Below are 19,937 nucleotides of genomic sequence, written 5' to 3' on the forward strand. Positions count from 1 at the left end.
ACTTTTGAGATAGCATTTGAAATGTAAATAAAGAAAATATCTAATAAAAAATTAAAAAGAAAGAAATGTATCAAACTTGTACCAACCAAAACATTTCATCCCTATTGACTAGCATTCACTGAGCTGGAAGCTTCCACGTAAGTTACAGTAGAGAAAAAGCATCAACAGTCTTATCCAGCCATGAACTGTACAATAAATCATGAAGACTGGTATGGTAAGATAAAGTCACTTTCCATACAATATGCTATAATGGCATTTATAAGGAGGAGGAAGAGGAGGAGGAGGAGGACCAGAAGCGATAGATTTCTGTAACAAAACAGTACATGCCTGGCATAAAAGCGCAGCTTTGCCCATGAACACACAATTAATGGGATAGCAGCCACCTGAATTGCACAAGATCAAGCCAACCAAATACAAGCATGAATAANGGAGGGGTTCATGAAGGTGCACCCCTATTTAAGGGTCCACTGGCAATTGGTAGCTGGTGGGGAAGGGAAGAGTCTGTTTTCTTTAGGGATACAGGTCCCGAGAAGCTAACCATGACCCAATAGGCTGTCACATACCCATGCACCTATAGGTAACACTAAATGGGGAATGGGGTTTGGAGTTGAATGGGAAAAGTAGGGGGTTAGGGGAATAACTGGGTGGGAGACAATAGGCGGTAGGTAAGTAGCATGTTTGAACTGGACTAACCTGTGGCAGAAACACCATTAAAGAAGGTCTGATTAAGGGAGAAATATAAGCACACCCACCGGAAATCTGTTAGCATAATGATCTATTCTCAGGGTTTCACAATGAAGAAAATTAGTTTTGTTTATCCCATTAATCAGAGTGCCATGAGAAAATACTTTGTTGGTTTCAAGAGCAAGACCACAATAGTCTGAAGGCTCCCCACCCCCAACCCCCATCTCCTGTCTTTTAAAAGTTCACATCATCTTCCATTATTGTGACAACATGGAACAAATTTCTAACATGTGGACCATTGGGAACATCAACACCATGTCTAAACTAGTGCACAACACAAAAATTTTTTGCTGAGTCTCCATCTGTGAGAGTCTTCCATATAAAAATGAAATGACAGGATATCAGAAAAAATAGTACAAAAATTAAAAATAAAAGAATAAAACTTGGTATAGCAGAAGTTTAAGGAATAAGGCTGGTAGGATTCTTTATTCCATGGCTCTGTGTTAAAAACCTCTTATGTCGCAGACACTATATTCTATATTCTAGGGACACAACAGGGAAAAGACTCTACTGTTACTGTTTTCACAAATATTATAATCTGATGTGGGAAACAGAATAGAAACTGAAAACTACAAAATGAGGTGTGGGGGATTGTGAGGTGTTGTTAAGAAAACTGCCTACTACAACAGGACAGTTTTATCACTAAGAAGCTTGCTTTGAAATTGCTGGAAAGGTATAGTTCACAAAGAATCAGGGATCAGTAGATACATTTCTACTCCTGAAAGAAAAGCTATCATATTGTGGAAATTTCAGTGATAAAACTGGACATGTAATAGCTTTAAGAATAAAAAGTATAAAATTAAAAGCACCTTTGAACAAATTTAGCATTTGAAAATATGTGGACTTCCCGTAAGCTGAATGGTCTTTCCTTTTCTTGCTCCCCCAGTGTTATGCATATATACACTCCTAGGCATTTATATGTCTCCTCTATCCTTGTATCACTGCCTCAACACATTGCTCATAGATGGTGTTCAGTGAGGTAAATTATGAACACGAGTTACTTTGTGTCTTCCAACGTTATACCAATAAAGTTTCTCTATAGCCTGCCAAAGGATTTTCTCATTCTGTAGTACTCATTACAAAAGGCTGTATAAATCCTGTGGAAGATCTAGTCTTATCTGAGGCATCCACATAATTCACAGGACCTTTAAGCACCGTTGGATTCGTTCTGTTAAACCCAAATCTCCTCAGGTGAGCTGCAGGTAGAATCTGGGGTCTACACCACTTTCCCTTTTTAAGCCACAATGCAAGGTACAGTTTTTAAAGAAAACTGTAGCACTTCTCAATTCACGTAGTCATCTTGATGGTACGAAGTGTTGGTATCTCTAACTGAACCCATTATATTCAAATAGGAACAATAAAGAAATAATATGGAATGAAGTAGAATTTACAGGACCAAGGTTTTGATCAACAGTGTTTTGTTTTACAGATAGGAGTATCAGTAGAGATCTGGGGATGCTTTGCATAAAAGAGAGAGGATGAATAATATTGTCTCCAAATATTAACCGATGTGAGACCAAGCGTTTCTAGTTATCGCCTGAAATTTCTGGGATGTGCTGAGCTTCTGAATTCTCCCCAAATTGCTATTAACAAGAATGATCTTTTATTTATTTGTACAGAAGTTTATTTTGATAGAATTCTTGTACTAGAAATTGTGGTGTTTGTAGCCATGCCCAGTGTAGTTGCTAATACAGGAAACCATTATAATCTCAGTGCAAATGCCACTGCACTTATGAATGACTATTTTAATACTGTGTTATTTAGAATACATTTCATTTACTTTAAAACCACAGTTCTGAAATCATTCTGATTTTAGAAACGTGGCTTGGAGCCCGAACCTCATAAGCCCTTAGTTATTAAATGCCATTAGCAACATCAGGGAAAGCCAGGCAGGTCACAGAAAGGGGAGCTACAGGAAAACATTCAGAAGACACCTTCAGAGCAGAAAATGGAGACTGAATAACTGGAAGCTTTGAGCAAAAGCCATGGTCATAACAATGATAAAGACAATTACTGTGCGCTGAACCTTTAGAAATTCCCAGACACACCTCCTAAACATACCATCATCTTATTCCTCAGAACAAAGAAATAGAAATGAAGCAACTTTTTTAAACTTCAAATTGAACCTTCATGGATAATGTGAATCCAAATAAAATATCCTTAAAGGCATGCATGCACTTTTTCATGTTAGCACTCCTGTTCGCAGATACCCATTTTTAAGTAGCTACAACTCACAGTTCCAAAAATCAATCAACTGTTCATAGGTGAGCACAGAGAAAGCTAAAGCCTACTGACAATTCTGCTATTGTATCTCCAAACCAGAAAATATTAAAAATGCACTCTGGTCTACCTCTCTGTCAAATTAAATGGAAACTTCCTGACTGTGGTTTTAATTGGAAATGGAAACTTTCCCTTGCTGTCCAAATTTATTATGGTTACACATCACCCCCAGATTTTCATCTAGGAGACAAGTCATTCCAGTGATGATAGATGAGGCAGTGTTTATATATCATCTTGCAAAGTAGGCAGAGGGACTCCCAGTTAAATAGCTCTACAAGGCTATGGTCAGACTCCAATAATGAAGACAGTGAATTTGGAAAAATAATTATGTATGGCTAACCACTAACCATAATTTTAAAACTATAAATTTTACATTTTAAAATTGTAAGAAATATATATAGGTCCTAGCACACCTTTCCATTCAGATAGTCAGTTCCAAGAGGACACTCTTAAATGTATAATCCCTGTGTGAGGGACCCAGATAAAGTTTGTACGTGGCTGGGCTAGATGTGTAGCTGTCACAATATCGCCCTTCTTGCCTGTTGACTTACCATGATGAATATTTATTAGGGATGCTATACAACCTCCAAGTGATTTACTGTTAAATAATTTAAACATACAAAAAAATCAATAGTCATGGTACATACAGTTTTAGCAAGAATTCTGAGTTGAGTGTGCTTTCTGTGAGAGTTCATGAGCTCTGGCCACGAGTGGCTCTCAGAGTTAAGGAAATATACGAAGCATAATTTTCTCTATGTATTGAATGGCATAACAGGGAGCAGCATATAAGTAAAGAATGTAGAACAAAGCTTAGAATTGTTTGTTAAAGAGTATACATCAGGGTATGATATGTGCTGAAATTACATAAGGTTTCCCACACAACACACTAGGTTCAGGGTGCATACTTTAGGAAAACAAAGCAAAACTAAAATCTTTCTAATATACACCAGAGATCTAGTAAAGGTCTTGTGTGTGTGTGTGTGTGTGTGTGTGTGTGTGTGTGTGTGTGTTGGGGGGGCGAGTGGCTTATAACTGACAGGCAGAAAAGACTAAAAAGGAAACTTCTTAAATTCCTACAGACAAGTATAGTACACACACACACACACACACACACACACACAAATGTACACGTGTTCTTATATACTGGTGTTAATAATAAATATTGTTCATAATAAATGTTATTGCCATGTAAATATGTTAGTAATAAATGTTAATATGAACAAACTAGATTGTATAGATATCTGCAGAATTTAAAATATAATGTAGAATGACAAAAATCAAATTACTAGACAGATTTTTAAAATCTAATATTAAGACTACATATTGTTTTTAAATATGTAAATTCAGTACAAAATGTATAAAATCATGGATGAGGAAGAAATACCAAATCAAGACAAGGGTTTTCTTTTGATGAAGGAATTGATCAAAGTTAGGGACTAACTAGATAAACTCCAGCTCTGTCTATCACTTTTGGGTTTTTTTTTTTTTTTTTTTTTTTTTGAATCCAGAAAAACAAATAGTATGTTATCATTGCGAATTTTAATTGGTGTTTGCACATGTATTAATTTTATTAGGTTTTTTATTTAAAAAATAAAATGTTCATAATTTTTTAAGATTAAGTACCTTCAAATGATAAGGACTCACAGAACAGCCAATTCTGTTCCAATAAGAAGATGTGTATTAAATAATAATCTTAGATATAGTTACATTACCAACCCTATCTTTTAATTTATTTCATTTCTTCAACATATGTATTTTAAAGCCATACAAGACACAATTCCTGCCCTTAGGATTATATATTCTGGAAAGGGAAAAATTGGTCAATACATGACATAATAAGTAGTTAGCTGTAACTGGACTGACATCAGTCAGAAGGCAAAAGACAAAGGATAGCCTCCAACCATCTGTCTGACTGCGCTGCTCTGACTATTAAATGTTTTTAATCAAATTCTGTAAGAAATAGAATGAAAAAAATATCAAGCATGCTTGAGAACTGGTAAAGAATATAGAGAAGAATGCTAGAGATGAAGATCGGACAGGCTTCCTTGAGAGGATTTTTTTTTTTTAATTGACCTGAATTCCTAGCAAGAACCAGATATGGGAAGATGTATATAATGCAAAACCCATGGGCATATCATCCTGAACATAACAGATCTCCTATAACCTTGAAAGCCAAGCAAACATCAATCTGATTGTAGGATGGGAAAGTGTCCTCTTTGAAGCTCTGATGTTCTGGGACCACCTAAGCTGAATTACATCCCATGATGTAGTTTGGGGTGCAGGCAGGGCCAAATGGGTCATCTGCCAATGCTGGCAAGCATCTCTATGTCCCCAGATCGCAACCCCATCAAAGAGGCAGAAATAAACTGTTAGGAGGGACTTGAGGAGAGGTTAGTGAGAAAGACCTAGTGAGGAGGGACCAGCACTGTAGAGGGCAGGGCTCTAGGAGGTGATGTAGAGCCTTACAGGCAATGAGAACAGGCTACATTTCTTTTTGAATGAGTGAAAAATGTTACAGGATAAAACAGAATAAGGAAGGGATCAAAAGAATCAAATTTTTAAAGTTACAGCCATCCCTCTAAATCCATGGGAACTGGCTCTAGGATTCTTTGTGGGTACCAAAATCTATGGGTGCTTACACCTACTATATGAAATGGTGTATTGTAACTATTCACAGTTCTCTGTGTATTTAAATAAGCTTTAGATTAGCCACTACCATGTGATACTATATAAGTAATTGTCCTGCACTATTACTTAGGGAATCATGATGTGAAAATATCTGTACATATTTAGGACATACAAGATCTTTGACAAGTTCTTTTTTTAAAATCCTAACTGGTTGGTTAATTATTTAAATATACAATCTTAAGATGCAGAGAGCCAAATTTGCATAACAACTATACATTTATATATTACATATTATGGTATGTTACAAAATGTGTTTAATTGTCTTAATAGAGCAAGGGATAAAAACATGGAGGACAATTAAAAGATGCCACAGGGTTCAGCCTATCCCTGAGGACTGGTTGAGACTAATCCCTGACATCAGGGATGATGAAAAATGGTCAGATTTGCAATATATCCTGGAGCTATCGCTAACAGGTCTTGCTGGTATGTGTTATTACAGAGGAATTGAGGAAGGCTCCTAGATCGTTTACTCTGAGCAATAGATGAATATAAGCTGCCATTTACAGATAGGGACCAAATGGAAGCAGAATTGATTTGGAGAGAGAAAAAAACCAAGACTCCCATAATAAACCTGTTAGACTTTAAATGCCTAGCAGAACGTCCAAACAGAGACACTACGCGGGCAGTCTGCTCTAGGACACTGGTTCATCATATCACTGGCAGTAATATGATGTTGCTAACTACTCAACAATTGCTGACTTATTGTTCTGGTGTGAGATGGTGTGAGTACTATGTGTTCTTAGCTCCCTGTGCTGTCTAACAGCCGATTTCCATCTTTACAAACATGTTAATGGAAAAGAAAGCAGGAATGGAAACAAACACTGTTGATTGCCTCTCTTATGCCTGAACAAAGACTCTCATCACATTATGTGTGGTTCCAACATTCGGTGCCCTCTGTTTACAGAATCCAATTTTCTGAGTTTATTTCAGATAAAAGGCATTTTAAATAATAAAATCATAGCATTGTAACTCACAGTCCACCTCATAAATGTAATTTTTAAAGGGGGTTCATAGTGGATCTATCAAATATGCTTCAAATAAAATTAAGAGGGAATAGAATAGTTTAAGAGGGGGTCACAGATGTCAAACCATAGTGCCTGCATTTATTGCATTCCTCCTCTGCAGAAGAAAAAATCGACTTAGCCTCATGCTTCACTCTCTTTACCTGGTAAACAAGGATAGTGACAGAGTTGAAGATTATAGGAGCAAGCCATGGTAAGTGTTTAATACAAAGGCTGAGCACCAATAAGTTCTTTATCAAATCAACATCATCTACAAGTCATATTTGTAAAATGCACTATACATATCACAGTGGATTAAGATATAGGTCATTAGCTTCTTTTATCTATATCATGCACGTGCCTTTTTCTGTAACAAGAAAAGAATCAGCTGGATTCTCTTCTCCTGATACAGAGGCTTCCAATGGGCCATATTTTAAATGACCATACTCTACCTGATTCATCAAGCATGTCATAGCTTTTGAATTTACTTGAAAACAGAATGAGGAACACTACAGTAAATATCAAATGAGAGACCTCAGCTCTCCATGTCTGGCAGACACATTTACTTGTACACATCCTACCTTCTTGTCATCTAGCACCTATTACACGCCCTAAAATATCTTTCTTTGAACTGCAGAATTCTTTCTCTAGGATGGTCTGTTGTCTCCTCAGCTGGTTTCATCTTCCTCACACTTATTAGGTCTTTTCTACCAAAGTACTGATTCTCCCTCATACAAATCAACACAGAGGAACCACAATAAAGCTGAAAAACAGGATTAGCTCGTAGAACCTACGTGGAAGTGTATTTTATCTCTTCATTTTATCATTTCCAAGGAAGAACAGGATCAACAGCAAAGGAACAAAAAGTTCCAAGAGAAGGTAGAAAATTATTGGCTGACATGACCTGATGATAATGTCAGCAGCTGGAGCTCTCTGTGAACATTGACCTTCTGGAAGAAAAGGGCTTTTTCTTTGTACGGGAGCAATACTTGGCTCAACTCTTCATTTAATATTTTAGAAGTCAGCTTCAAAGTAGGTCAAAAAAATGAAAACCAATTCTGGTTTCCTCCTCAGCTCACACCTTTAATTTCCATGGAATAGATACTATGTGAATATCGCTATTCCCAGCAAGAGGAGAAGGAAATGACCACCTGCCAATCTCAGGAACTTATTTTCAAATATGATGCTTGTGAAACTTTTGGTATTTCCTCCCAGTGTATGAAAAGAAATTTTGAAAATTAAAAAGAAAAATGTCACTTGGGAAAAAAAAAGATGTGTATTCCCATTGGTCTGGCAAATTAAAACCTAAACAAAATTCATACCAGCAGCTTTATACAAAGAATATGTTGTTGTTTGCAATTGCTTCCAACAACACAGATTCTAGGAGAAAATAAACTCTTTGCTTAAGGAAAATATCATTACATTACGAACCAAGGAGACATAGATGGGGGCTCTTAGAAGGATCTTTGCTAGCCCAGAACTGGGGAAGCCTGCCAACAAAATGCAAGGCAGAAGTTCAGGGTGTTTCTAGATTGAAGAGCATGGAAAAATCCCAGATGCAAACTCTTGCCTTCAGGCAAAAGGTATGCTCACACTTTGAGAAATGAATGACAAAACTGAAGTTGCATATGGAAAGGCTCACATTTATATGTGCATATACACATATTTTTTTTTAATTGGTGTCTTCTGGATGAAAAAAAAAGATAAAATTACAAGTAACAAGACTACCATAGTTAGAAATGAAGACATGCAATGGACAAAAACTAAGGCACCAGCCTTCAAACTAGGAAAAGAAACGCAATAAATGCAAGTTTTATAAAACTAAGTGTCACTTGTCTCCAGAATATGTCCTTATCTCAGGGTAAAATTTTAAACATTCTAACAGTAGAGGGAAGAGTGGAAGCAATGTGGATAATTTGACCCACATTTTCTCAGCTAATTGTATCTCCTTTTTTCTATGTGAAAGCCTTGTAATAAAAAATTTTAAGAATATTTTCAAATATCGTTAAGGCTCTGATGATTTGTACATCTTCATAGCATATGAATGATATTGGTGATAGTCCTTCAGTAACTTTCTGGTGGGCAATTTACCAACATTGTCAAGAGTCTTCAGGTACAAAAACCCAACCACCTAAATATCCATAAATAGAAGGATAAATGAAAAAATCCACAGAATCAAAATGCTTCACAATGGTATGTATAAAATTATAGTGTTGGGTTAAAATCAGAACTTATGCCATGCTATCTACAATGTTTTCTTATAATTGTTTAAACACATAAGCAAGTTCTAAAGTCCAATAATAATACAGATATTCTGGGGCTCACGTTCAGGATAAGAAATAGCATAGCACACCAAAGGCTAAATCCTATATCATAAAACTTCTGTTCTGGCTATGATATGGATAATGTATGTTTACTGAATAGGTGGTTATCATTGTGGGTCAGTTTAAAGCCACAGACTCACAGTATATGTGGCATTGTTTATTTTTCTTCAGCATTTTGTTTGAAAAAAATGGTTTCCTGGCTTTATTCTTGATATTCAAACTCATCTTGTTGCTACCTCTGTGGGATCCTGAAATCCAACAAAAGGGACCAAGGCTCAGGGATACGACCTGCCTGATTCCCAGGACACTTTCTTTGTCATGACTGACGTGCAGATTGCCTCTCCAGTGACTGATAATTCCATTCTTGAGAACACAAGAAGATGACCCTGCCTCTTGATTTCAACCCAAGATGTACAGACACACTTTCATTTAACCCTGAAGTCCCAGTCTGTGGGAGACAGGTCTGCTAAGTTAAATTGTACTGTTCTGATGAGCACAGACGCATGAGGCAGGGAGATACATTATGGCAAAGCTATAGAATAGGGTATCCAGAGCTGTTACAATCACAGCTTGAAGAGTGGATGACAACCAAATGATTAAAATACAATGCATAAAAACAAAGGGCGAAAAAATAGATGTGATATGATTCCAATTTTATAAGGTAAAACACATGAAATATCTAAGAAGACACACCCAGATTTTTTTCAAAGGGATTTCAGTATTATATGTTATATTTTATTGTCTCTTCCAAATTACCTGTGGTAACTAACAATTATTCATCTTATTTTTTGAGTGGTCCTGGGAATGAATCCAGGGCTTTGTACACTGTAAGAAAGCAATCTACCACTGAGCTACGTCTTCAGCCCTCCTCATACTTGTGAAGTGGCACAGGTGACTTTCATTCCTCAGGTGTCCTGAAGGACATGAGATGCCCTCTTGTTATTTCCCGGGTCACCAGACTGTCACTGAAATGCAACAGGGACTATCTCTTCCAGCTAGCCTTTCTTCCACTTTCTATTCTGATAAGAGTTAAACATTACACATTTAGCTACTAAATAGTGTTTCCTAAGTAGTTCTTTGACACTATGGAATATTACATTCTGCCTTTAAATACTGACTTCTCTTTCCCTGGCTCCATAGATATAACTTTGTGTCCATTCCAATCCAGACTACTCCCTTTGAGAATAGCCTCCAGCTAGAGCTTGGTGTAATTCTCACTACTACCACTAGGGTTCGCATGGGGTTTTTGTACTTCCTACTGCGTCTCGTGATCTGGAATAGTATGGGTAACACAATGAAAACAAGAGCACTTATACACATAGAAAATACAAACCCAGTGTGGGCCAGATGGCTCAGTGGCTCAATGGGTAAAATCACTTGCTGAGCAAGTCTGAGGACATTTGTTTAATCCTAGAGACCCGTGGTGGAAGGACAGACTCAATACTCAAAAGTTGTCCTTAGGCCTCTACATGTATGCCTATGTGTTCCACCCCTGAATAGTATTAATAATACTAGATAAATGAACTTAGTTTTTCCTGAAAACGAAATCCAATTAGGTAACAGTAAATAACATGTAGTCGTAACGGTTTTGCTATCCTGGCCATAATCATTGCAGTCTCCTTTTCATGACCTACTCCATCCCCATAAACTATGGCTGCCATATCATACCAATCCTTCTCCAACTCAAGTGCAGAAGTTCCTTTCCTATCACGTTGCTAGGCTCAAGTCCGCTGTAAAGATGCTATAAAGACCTAGTGGGCAGAGTTATGAAGCAGGTAGAATACATTAGACTTGGCGCCTTCCATAAAAAGGGCTGCTTGCTGGGAGCTGCTCAACAAGAGGTTACTTGAGGAAGTGATGGATGAAGGGATGAAGGGATGAAGGGAAACACTGATATCTGTGGAACTTCATCATGTCAGCATGAATTAGGCATCCCAGAGAAATAAGTCTAAATAATAAACTAATAATCAAGAAGTGTTAATGAAAAAAGTTATTAAAAAAAAAAACCAACCTCCATTCTGTCATAATGTAAGGGGTAAATCAGTTCAAATGAAAGATGTCACTACTCTTAAAACTTCATTGACTTATCAAATTATGATAAGACCAGATTTTGGAAAATTGATATTAATCCCTTTGCACTGAAAAATGTAATCGAGCTTATCAAATTGCTTCCTCAAAGGTCACCTGATAGCCACCAGATGGGAACCTGAGATACTGTCAAATCAGAAACTTAGGCTATGGATAGCCCTGAAGACATTGCTTTGCCAACTGCTTGCCCCACTGGTTCCTTTGAAAATAGAAAACAAAAGTTTCCTATTACTTTTATAAATATTCTTTGGCTCTAATGAAATATGCTCTATCCACAATGCTTACAATAATTATTTCTTTTCTAAATAGGAGTCTATGTGGAAATGACACAATACGGAATGATCATTAACAGACCTGTTAAGGTTCTTGAATGAATGCCTGTGGAGAACACAAGCACAGACACACTAGTAAATTTTCTCAAGAAAAATCCATTTCCATTTCAAGGTCTGACATTTTATTCAGAAAAATTATGCCCTTTCTTTTAATTATTCCAGTAAACATAATGAGGGTGTCGCTAAGCACACCTCGGAGGACTTTATTTCCCCCATTTTTTAGTCATATGAATGTATTTGTAATTAAGGGCACGCTGCATTAATGATGCTGCAAGTCTCCGTGGTAAACGTTTAATGTCCACCTCATAACATTATGCCAAAATTACATGCACAAAAGACTTTTTAATAATCTTTGTTTTCTCATTTAGCTTTGATTGGCTTTGGAATGCACGGCAGCACTCGAGGGCTCCCGTTACCACAGCCATCAGCACTTCTGCCCTGTATACTGTTCAAACGGACAGGGCATCTTTCATCTGGAGGCTTCTTTTCAATGCTCCTGTTTAAGTTAGACAGAAAACTGGCTGCAAGCTGGAGATAATTGCAGATAATTTTTCCATTTTTAAGCCACTGGGGTGTTGCCTGGGGGGGGGGGCATGACAGCTCTGTTTATCTAAACACAAAGACCAAGGCGCAGCTCTGTGTTGTCTCTTCGGCTTTGCACTCCAGGATCAGATGATTCTATCTGCTCTTTATGCAAATGAAATCATTGTCACCAGCCGACCCATGTCGTCCGGCAGAGGCATGCTACCTGAAGCTTGTATTGAGGCTGAAAGGGCAGGATGAAAGCAAAGAGGTTACCTCTGCTGTAAAAACAAACCCAGCCAATCCTGCGCCTCCCAGGTCCCTCCCCTTAGGCAAAAGCAGTGCTTGGTTTATTGTTGTTGGTGGTGGTGGTGGGTGGTGGTTATTTGTTTGTGTTGCTTGTTTGTGTTTTTTGCCACTGTCAACTTAAAAGAAATATATTTAATTAAAAAGAAAACAAATCATTTCAAAATGAATAATTCACACGTGTGCATGTATGTATATGATATTCACACACATATGCCCTATATTTATATATAGGCTTGACCAAAGCTATCACAGACAGACAAAAACATTTCCATTATACTATTGCTCATAAATGCTTACACAACTAATATACAAGCATTTTAGATTGCTTTACCTTGAAGACTTATTAGATAGGACATCCAGGTTAGCGAGCAGAGCTCTATTGTTAAATAGAATCATAAGCTGCCCCACACACACCTCAAAATTCACTCCTTATTAAAATAGATGTAAAATTCATGGGTGGTCTCGGGCATATACTGATAGAGCAAATACAGAGAGCAGCACCGCAGATTTTCCACGCAATCCCAATGAACTTCCACTTTATGTTAATAGCATTCCCTGGGAATCACAGAGCACTTCCAGAGCTGAATGTATTATTCTTGGTGTCCAGAATCTCTGGAGTCATCGCTAATAAGAGTGTCACTGGCTGAGGAGGCAAAGTCATTTTATAGCAAACATTTACATAGAGGGGCTAAGTAGTGCTTGTGTCTATTTGGCAGCTCCAGTCTCCAGTGATGTAATAGGCCATAACGACTCTGGAGGAGCCGAAATGGAAGCGAGTGTCAGTGAGCGTAGGACCTGTAAGTCCTAACATGAGTGACTTTATGGATTTCCATTAGACTTTGGGCTGAGGAGCTCTTCAACAGTCCTGATATGACAGCATCCTGAGATGCTTTTTTTTTTTTTATTTTATTTTTTTTACAGCCTGTGTCAAGAACTCTTACACTAAGGTGTTTTATAGAAAATCCACACTGCAGAGGGGAGGTTTGGCTGTATTAGGCCATGATCATGTACTTGGCATATAATATGTATGCCAGTAGTCCCAAAGTACACACTTAAAGGAGATTATTAAACCTGTTGTGTCAATCATATACACATTAAGGACTACAAATTAATGACTGGTAGGTAACTCAGAAATCTTGCACCCAGCCCAGTGACATATTTAAGTCTACTGAAGCGTCTGAGTACCTCCACTGTGATCCAGTACAGCCCGGGTAGGGCTTTCTATGAACACATATCTATAACACAGTGGTACTTAGAGCCAACCTATGAATATTCTTTTAATTCTTTCTTCTCGTGGTACCTCTATCATCCTTAAGCCCCTGGATTAATAGGAATAGACTCACTTAAGAGACTTAGACCATGTCTCTGTGAAAGACTGGCCTGGGATGTCCCATAATGTGCCCTTTCCTGCTTCTGTTGGGAGAAAAGAGGTACACTGAAAGTGGAGGTCTTCACATGTTGGGAAGGAGAGATGCTGAGCCAGTGTTCTCTGGCCAGAGCTGAAGCAGCTCACACAAATCATTCCTCAAACTCCTCCTACAGCACCTGTGTGAGTGGAACCTGCACCTTGGCAAAGGGCATTCGCTATTTCACTTAAATGCGCAAATTACTAAGCAGTTCCTGAAGAGGCGTATTATCCTGCGTGTCACAGAAACCGATAGCTAGAGCTAGAGAGCTCTTGATAAGAAAAGCGGACCCAGAACGCATGCGTGCTCTGCTGTAAGAATGGAAGCTTGCATAACCTACAACCAAACAGTAATTTCACACCACATTTGCAATGAGATTTTTAAATTTGACCTTTCATAAGAAATTACTAAAGACCTTATATAAAGGCAACAAATGTCCCTGCTCTTTTACAGATTTATTGGAATTTTACTGATACGTTTGAATAAACTCCACTGGAAGCCCTACAGGTTCTAAAATGCAACTTCTTTCAGAACTGCATACCTGTTACCCAGAGAGACCGGTCCTCTCTTTGAAATATTTAGCCATTTAGGGCACTTTAGTCATAGTGACACCTAATAGCCAAGATCTTTTTCTCACTCTCCACAAAATCAGGTTTAGACTATAATTCAAAGCAGTCCCCAAAGGCACCTCTGAAAAATGGCAAGCCCTTCGCTTTTAGGTGAAAACACTCTTTATTGCTCAAAATTGTTTCCTGTTACAAAACCCTTCTATAGTACTCTGTCTGAGACAATCTTATGTTAATTTAACTCACTGGGGACTGTGAGCAGATGCTCCTTTGATTAATAGTTTCACGAGCCTGAAAATGCCAGGCCAGGTTCAAGATAATAAAGTCAGGTAGGATACTATTAAAATCGGCTACATGGTTATAACTGTTATGAGGAGAAAAATGGGGTCATGGTTCTTATATCAAATGAAGACTTCCTATAGTAAAAAACCAACATCATAAACTAAATGAACACACTGACTCCACTCCCTACCACACTAACTGATGCCTTATTAATCACTCATCTCTTTAATAACACTTTACAGGTATATATTCTGCTGTGATGGTATGGAAATACAGCATGCTTCTTCCAATTCTACCTTTCTTGTACTATACTTTCCATGTGGAAAGGGCTTTAAATAAATCCCAAGAATAATGAATGTTATAACTCTTATTGTTCTCTAAACTTACATGCCCCCAGGCCATTGCTTTTTAGCAAATATGGTTTTTTAGCATTTCATCTAGCTTTCTGGAAAAGTCCCTCAAAAAGTCTACTGCCCTTCCTTTTGTTTTTCTTCTTGCTGGTCCTTTTCCTGAGGCACTCCATCACAGATGCTGCTTGGTAAAGGATATAGGAGAGCTCAGCTAATCTTGAACTATAGAATTTGGACCTGTCTTCTTCTATGTGTAAGAATAAGACTTTGTCTTCTTAAAATTGATTTACCAATGGATTTTCGTCTTTAACATAACCTACTTCACCAGTGCGTGGTGACACACCAGAGGCAGGTGGATCTCTGAGTTTGGGTCTAACTCAGTCTACAGAGTGAGCTCCAAGACAGTCGGCTCAACAGAGAGAAACCCTGACTCATATAAAGAAATAGAAAAATCCAACCAATGAAAACGTAACCCAGCCGACCAAACATTCCATTCCAGTTTTTATTCTAAAGTTTAACCATTAATTTGGCTTTTGGTGTGTGTGTGTGTGTGTGTGTGTGTATTGCACCTGCCTCACTGAAACTTTTGACTTTCTGTCAAGGAGGAAGTTTCCATCCATCAGTCACATCTTGTGTGTGGCAACCCAGATAGGACAGGCCTCCGCTAAGAAATCTGCTACCTGCAGATTTGGCTCTGGCAAACCGAGCCTTCACACTCACCACATCTGTTTGCCCATGAGATACAATGGCATTTAAGTGAAATATCCCGCTCAAAAGCACTGCCTCACCATCGCACAGAAGGACTCTGGTGGGTCTCCACAGGTAATATCTGGGGGATCCAGCTTCACCTTCAGATACTTGGTCATGTCCGTGGATTCCGGCTGGCAGGCTGTGTAATCCCAAACTTTGCCTTCTTCTGTGTAAATCAGACTCTTACATACATCATAGTGTCCCCACACGAACAGGTAGGGCTGCATCACCGAGGACACTGTAACCCACAGGGCATGGATCGACAGGAATCTTGACAAATACATCTCTAAAATCTTGGCAATCTTCGTGTCTTCTATGCAATCAGTGTCTCTTTTAAATATACATGAGTATCTAATATATATGTTTGTGTGTCTGTGCGTCTATATGTATCTTTATGTAGGTAGGTGTATGTGTATAAAAAAATAGGCTGAGGTCTCAAAGCAGATTCCAAAACCAAATGTGACAGATTGAAATATTCTATGCGGTCAGGTATGCTGAGGACTTTGGTAGACACCTAACATGCTTATCTGTTAGGCATTAACAGCTTGCAGCCTTTTCTCCTTGTAGAACATATCTATTAGACTTTTGTGAAAGATGTCCAGGAGCAGATAATAATTTAGCAAAGTGAGGGCTCTCCCATTGTACATCCGATAATCCTGAGTGATCCTTGCCGTTCAGGGTTCATCAGGGCTGCTCAGATGAGCTGAAGTCTCAGTCTCAGAAGCAAAGGGATGGGTGTCTATGGTCCTGTGTCTGTTTCCCATCAATCTTTTCTCTTTCCCCTTCTGGCACCAGCAACCTTTTGGAAACAATAAAAGTAAGAGTTACTGCCCTAGAATCAATGCATTCGGAAATGTATAGTATGTTGACATTTTGGAGGCTCGGTATGATATAAAGCAAATTGGTGTAGTAGGGATAAACTTCCATTAGGATAAACTTCCATTAGAAGCCTCGCTGGGAAGACCAGGGTGTCCATTCACACTAGAGAGCATTTTGATGGGAAAAATCTGACTCTTGTATAAGAAAGGCAAATGAATAAGTTCTAGGTGAGCTAACAGGAGAAGCAAGTTTCTGGATTTAAACAGCACTCTCTAAGCTAGCTAAAACTTTTCCAAGAGAACAATGGAATAAAGAGAACCTTTGTAATGATGGTGACAACTACTTGTAAGCCTTTTGCCTCTTGGCAAAGAGACCCTAAAATTCTCCAGATTCCTTGTATATTTCTTAGCTTTTGTTAGGGGTAGGTGAGTGGAAACTGATCTTCTGTCCCAGGATTTGTTCATTATACTGGAAGAAGTTAACATCTTTCTTTAGTTGTATTTATTGGGAAAAGATAATTAGCCTCTCTGAAAATACTCAAAAAGTAAAACCAAAGGGGCAAATATTCCTTTCATAAGGCTCTTCTATTTTCTTACATCTTTTTATAGCCCTTACATCTGCATTTGCAGTTACTTTCTGTAACAGAAGAGAATTTGTCTCTAAGGTGAATTTTATAGGCTGGTTTAAAATCGAAAGCTCCATAGTAAAGCATACAATTTAAAATGCACATATAAAAATAGCTGAGGGTGAGTTAACAGGCCATGAAGCACAAAACAGGGCACTAATTCTAAGAGAAAATAAAATTTCCATTCCAAAGTCCTTTGGGTAAACGGAGAAGCAGCCAAGGTAACTTACAGATACTAGTCAATGATAAGTTCTACTAGTCAATGATAAGTTCTACTAGTCAATGATAAGTTCTACTAGTCAATGATAAGTTCTGCTAGCAGCTGTTTAACTAGCCACATCTTAGCAAATGTTAGCATTTGCATCCCAGGTGTGAAAGTGTAATTTATTAGCTATTGGTTCATCTTCCTAGCTCAAATTATTAAATACTTTTCAGTTTTAAAGTGACAAAATAAAAGGCCTACAGCTTTGAGAAAATCCATTATAGACTCTCCAATTCATATTAAACAGTTTAAATAAGGAAGTTCGCTATCTTCAAGCCATCTTATAAAGGGAATTCACTATATTTAAATAATGCACTATCTTCAAATGAACTAAGCCACAGGGACTATGAAATGCCAACAGATGGTTGAATTGTGTTTCCATAGCAAAGTAATTTATAATAATTGCTTTATGGATGCAAGTGCAATTTTCATTATATTCGATTCATAAAATGTTATCATACAGCTGCAATTTGTGATATTTTCTATTAGGAAGAGTGTTGAATATTTGAGTTCTCATGAAGCAATAATTAGCAGTATGTCTAAACATGTATAAACTACAGATTTAAATTTGCTTCTTCTTTGTGACTTTGACACTGTTCAGTGGCATGCATTTTGAAATCCTAAGTTAAAGAGAAAAAAGAAAATATCACGGGAGCATGTGTTGTAGCGACTCAAGCCTTGCTGCTTTTGTTTGTTTGTTTTCAAACTCATTAAGCTAATATTTTCAGAAACATCCAACACATTTACAGTTAATAATTGGAAAAGATGTTAAGATGAAGGAAATGTACATTTCCTAGATTCTTTTTTTTTTTTTCAGTATGTTTACTACATTCCTATCGTAGGAAGCAGGCACTTTAGAAAGCAGAGACAAAGAACTTTAGGGGTGAGGTTGTACAAAATCTACTAGTTCCAAAATTATTAACATCACCGTTTTAGTTTCAAAAACCAGCCACTTGTATGCCTGGAACAATAGAATCTAAAAGACTTGAACCCAGTGGGTTTGAGTTTGAGTTGAGTGAATATTTTGTTAATCTCTAATATTGTTTTTAAAAGACTCTTTCAAGTTGTCTAGGCTTAAATGACCCTTGAGATTAGTCTTTACCCCTTTTAGCCAATACTATTTCCTCAACCACCTATTCTTTGTTACTCTGTCTTCTTGTCTCCTTTACCCCAGGGACATCATCTGGTATATTTCTACATGAAAATTGTGGACAGGAAGGAAATGCTATGGAAATGCATGTCACTGTTATCCTCTTCTGAAACACAGCAGCTCTTCCAATGCAAGGGATTCTCATTAAAGTCTCCCAGAACTGTAATGATGGCCATTACACAGAATTATGGACTACATCATTGATCCAAGTAAGAGAATTGACAGGGAAAAATGCAGAGGGGTGCAAGATATTTGAATATGAGGCAGTTGCAGGACTGTGCGACAGACATTCTTGACAAGAAGCAGCCAATTATAGCTTAAATTTCTGGCACCTAACCAGTTGTGATTAATAGTTTTCCATTACATTACAGACATATTATTAATGTATTAAAAATGTCAAGCTTTGGCAAGCACTAATATGGCGTGGCCCAGTTGGTCTGCAGAATTTACATTTAATGAGCTCTCATTGACACAGAAAAAGGTATTGACCACAGCATAATGCAAACCAGTGTATAGTCATAAGCTATTCTTTAGCGTAATTATTTTTTTTCCCTCTTAACTTTGAAGTCTGTAACATCCCCTCTTTAGGGCCCTTCATACGGAAGTGTCCTTACTTCTCATTATTACACAGGCTACCTGATAAATCCTTCACCTTTCCTATTCAAAGAAATTAAATCTAGGAACTTTAGTGACAAACAAGCCTTAGGAGAATCAGGGATTTGTTACAAAAGTGTAATTAGGGGATTTTCAAAGGAAATAAATGTTGTAAAAATAGAATATTATTTACACCACCACCTTCAATACTTAATGCTGCTGACTTCCAGCTGGCTGTCCTTTCAACCAGGTTAAAAATATCAATATCTTCTTAAAAGCTAGGCCATGGGTGCAAATGCTTAGACAAACTGATTAGGTGAAGGGCAGCCAATGACATGTTTGAGGACTTAGTATCCTAAATGAGTCTTTTCTGGCACAGAACTGAACTAATTCCAAACTATTTAGAATTTGTCTCAAGTGTCTGCGGGTCACTGGGATAAGGGCAACTTCAGAAGGGCTCTGGGCAGCTCAAGCTCCAAATCTGCATTTTTCCCACCTTGGGATCTCAGAACAATCAAAGATTGCCACCATCTACATATGAAATGAAATAGTAAGAAGTCCTTTTTGATTAAAAAATATTTCCCTATTAATATGCCACAAGTCCATGGAACTCTGGTGAATAAATTTATAGAGCTAATAAAAAATGCAAAATTACATAATGGATCTCAGGTTGATAGATATTATTGATTAAAGTTAAAAATAGGCTACCCAATGGCTTTGCATCTGTGAAATGTACATTTTCCCAGGAATGTGTAGCTGCTTCCCTTCCACCTTGGATTAACTTTGCAGGAGTTTTCACAAACCCTTCTCCTCATCAAAAAATGAGAGGGAGGGAGAGAGAGGAA

At 37.7% G+C, this 19,937-nt stretch overlaps 1 protein-coding gene across 8 annotated transcripts in view; it reads right to left on the reverse strand.

The window, feature by feature from the left end:
• Ntng1 (netrin G1) overlaps window positions 1–19,937 on the reverse strand; it is a 348,447-nt gene that overhangs the window by 323,921 nt on the left and 4,589 nt on the right. For all 8 annotated transcript variants that reach the window (XM_021195663.2, XM_021195668.2, XM_021195669.2 and 5 more), the window contains exon 2: window positions 15,681–16,441. In XM_021195663.2, the coding sequence (XP_021051322.1) occupies window positions 15,681–15,926 (246 nt within the window). In that variant the 5' untranslated portion in view covers window positions 15,927–16,441. The remainder of the gene's footprint in view (window positions 1–15,680; window positions 16,442–19,937) is intronic.

Source organism: Mus pahari, chromosome 4, assembly GCF_900095145.1.
Source record: "Mus pahari chromosome 4, PAHARI_EIJ_v1.1, whole genome shotgun sequence".
NCBI lineage: Eukaryota > Metazoa > Chordata > Mammalia > Rodentia > Muridae > Mus > Mus pahari.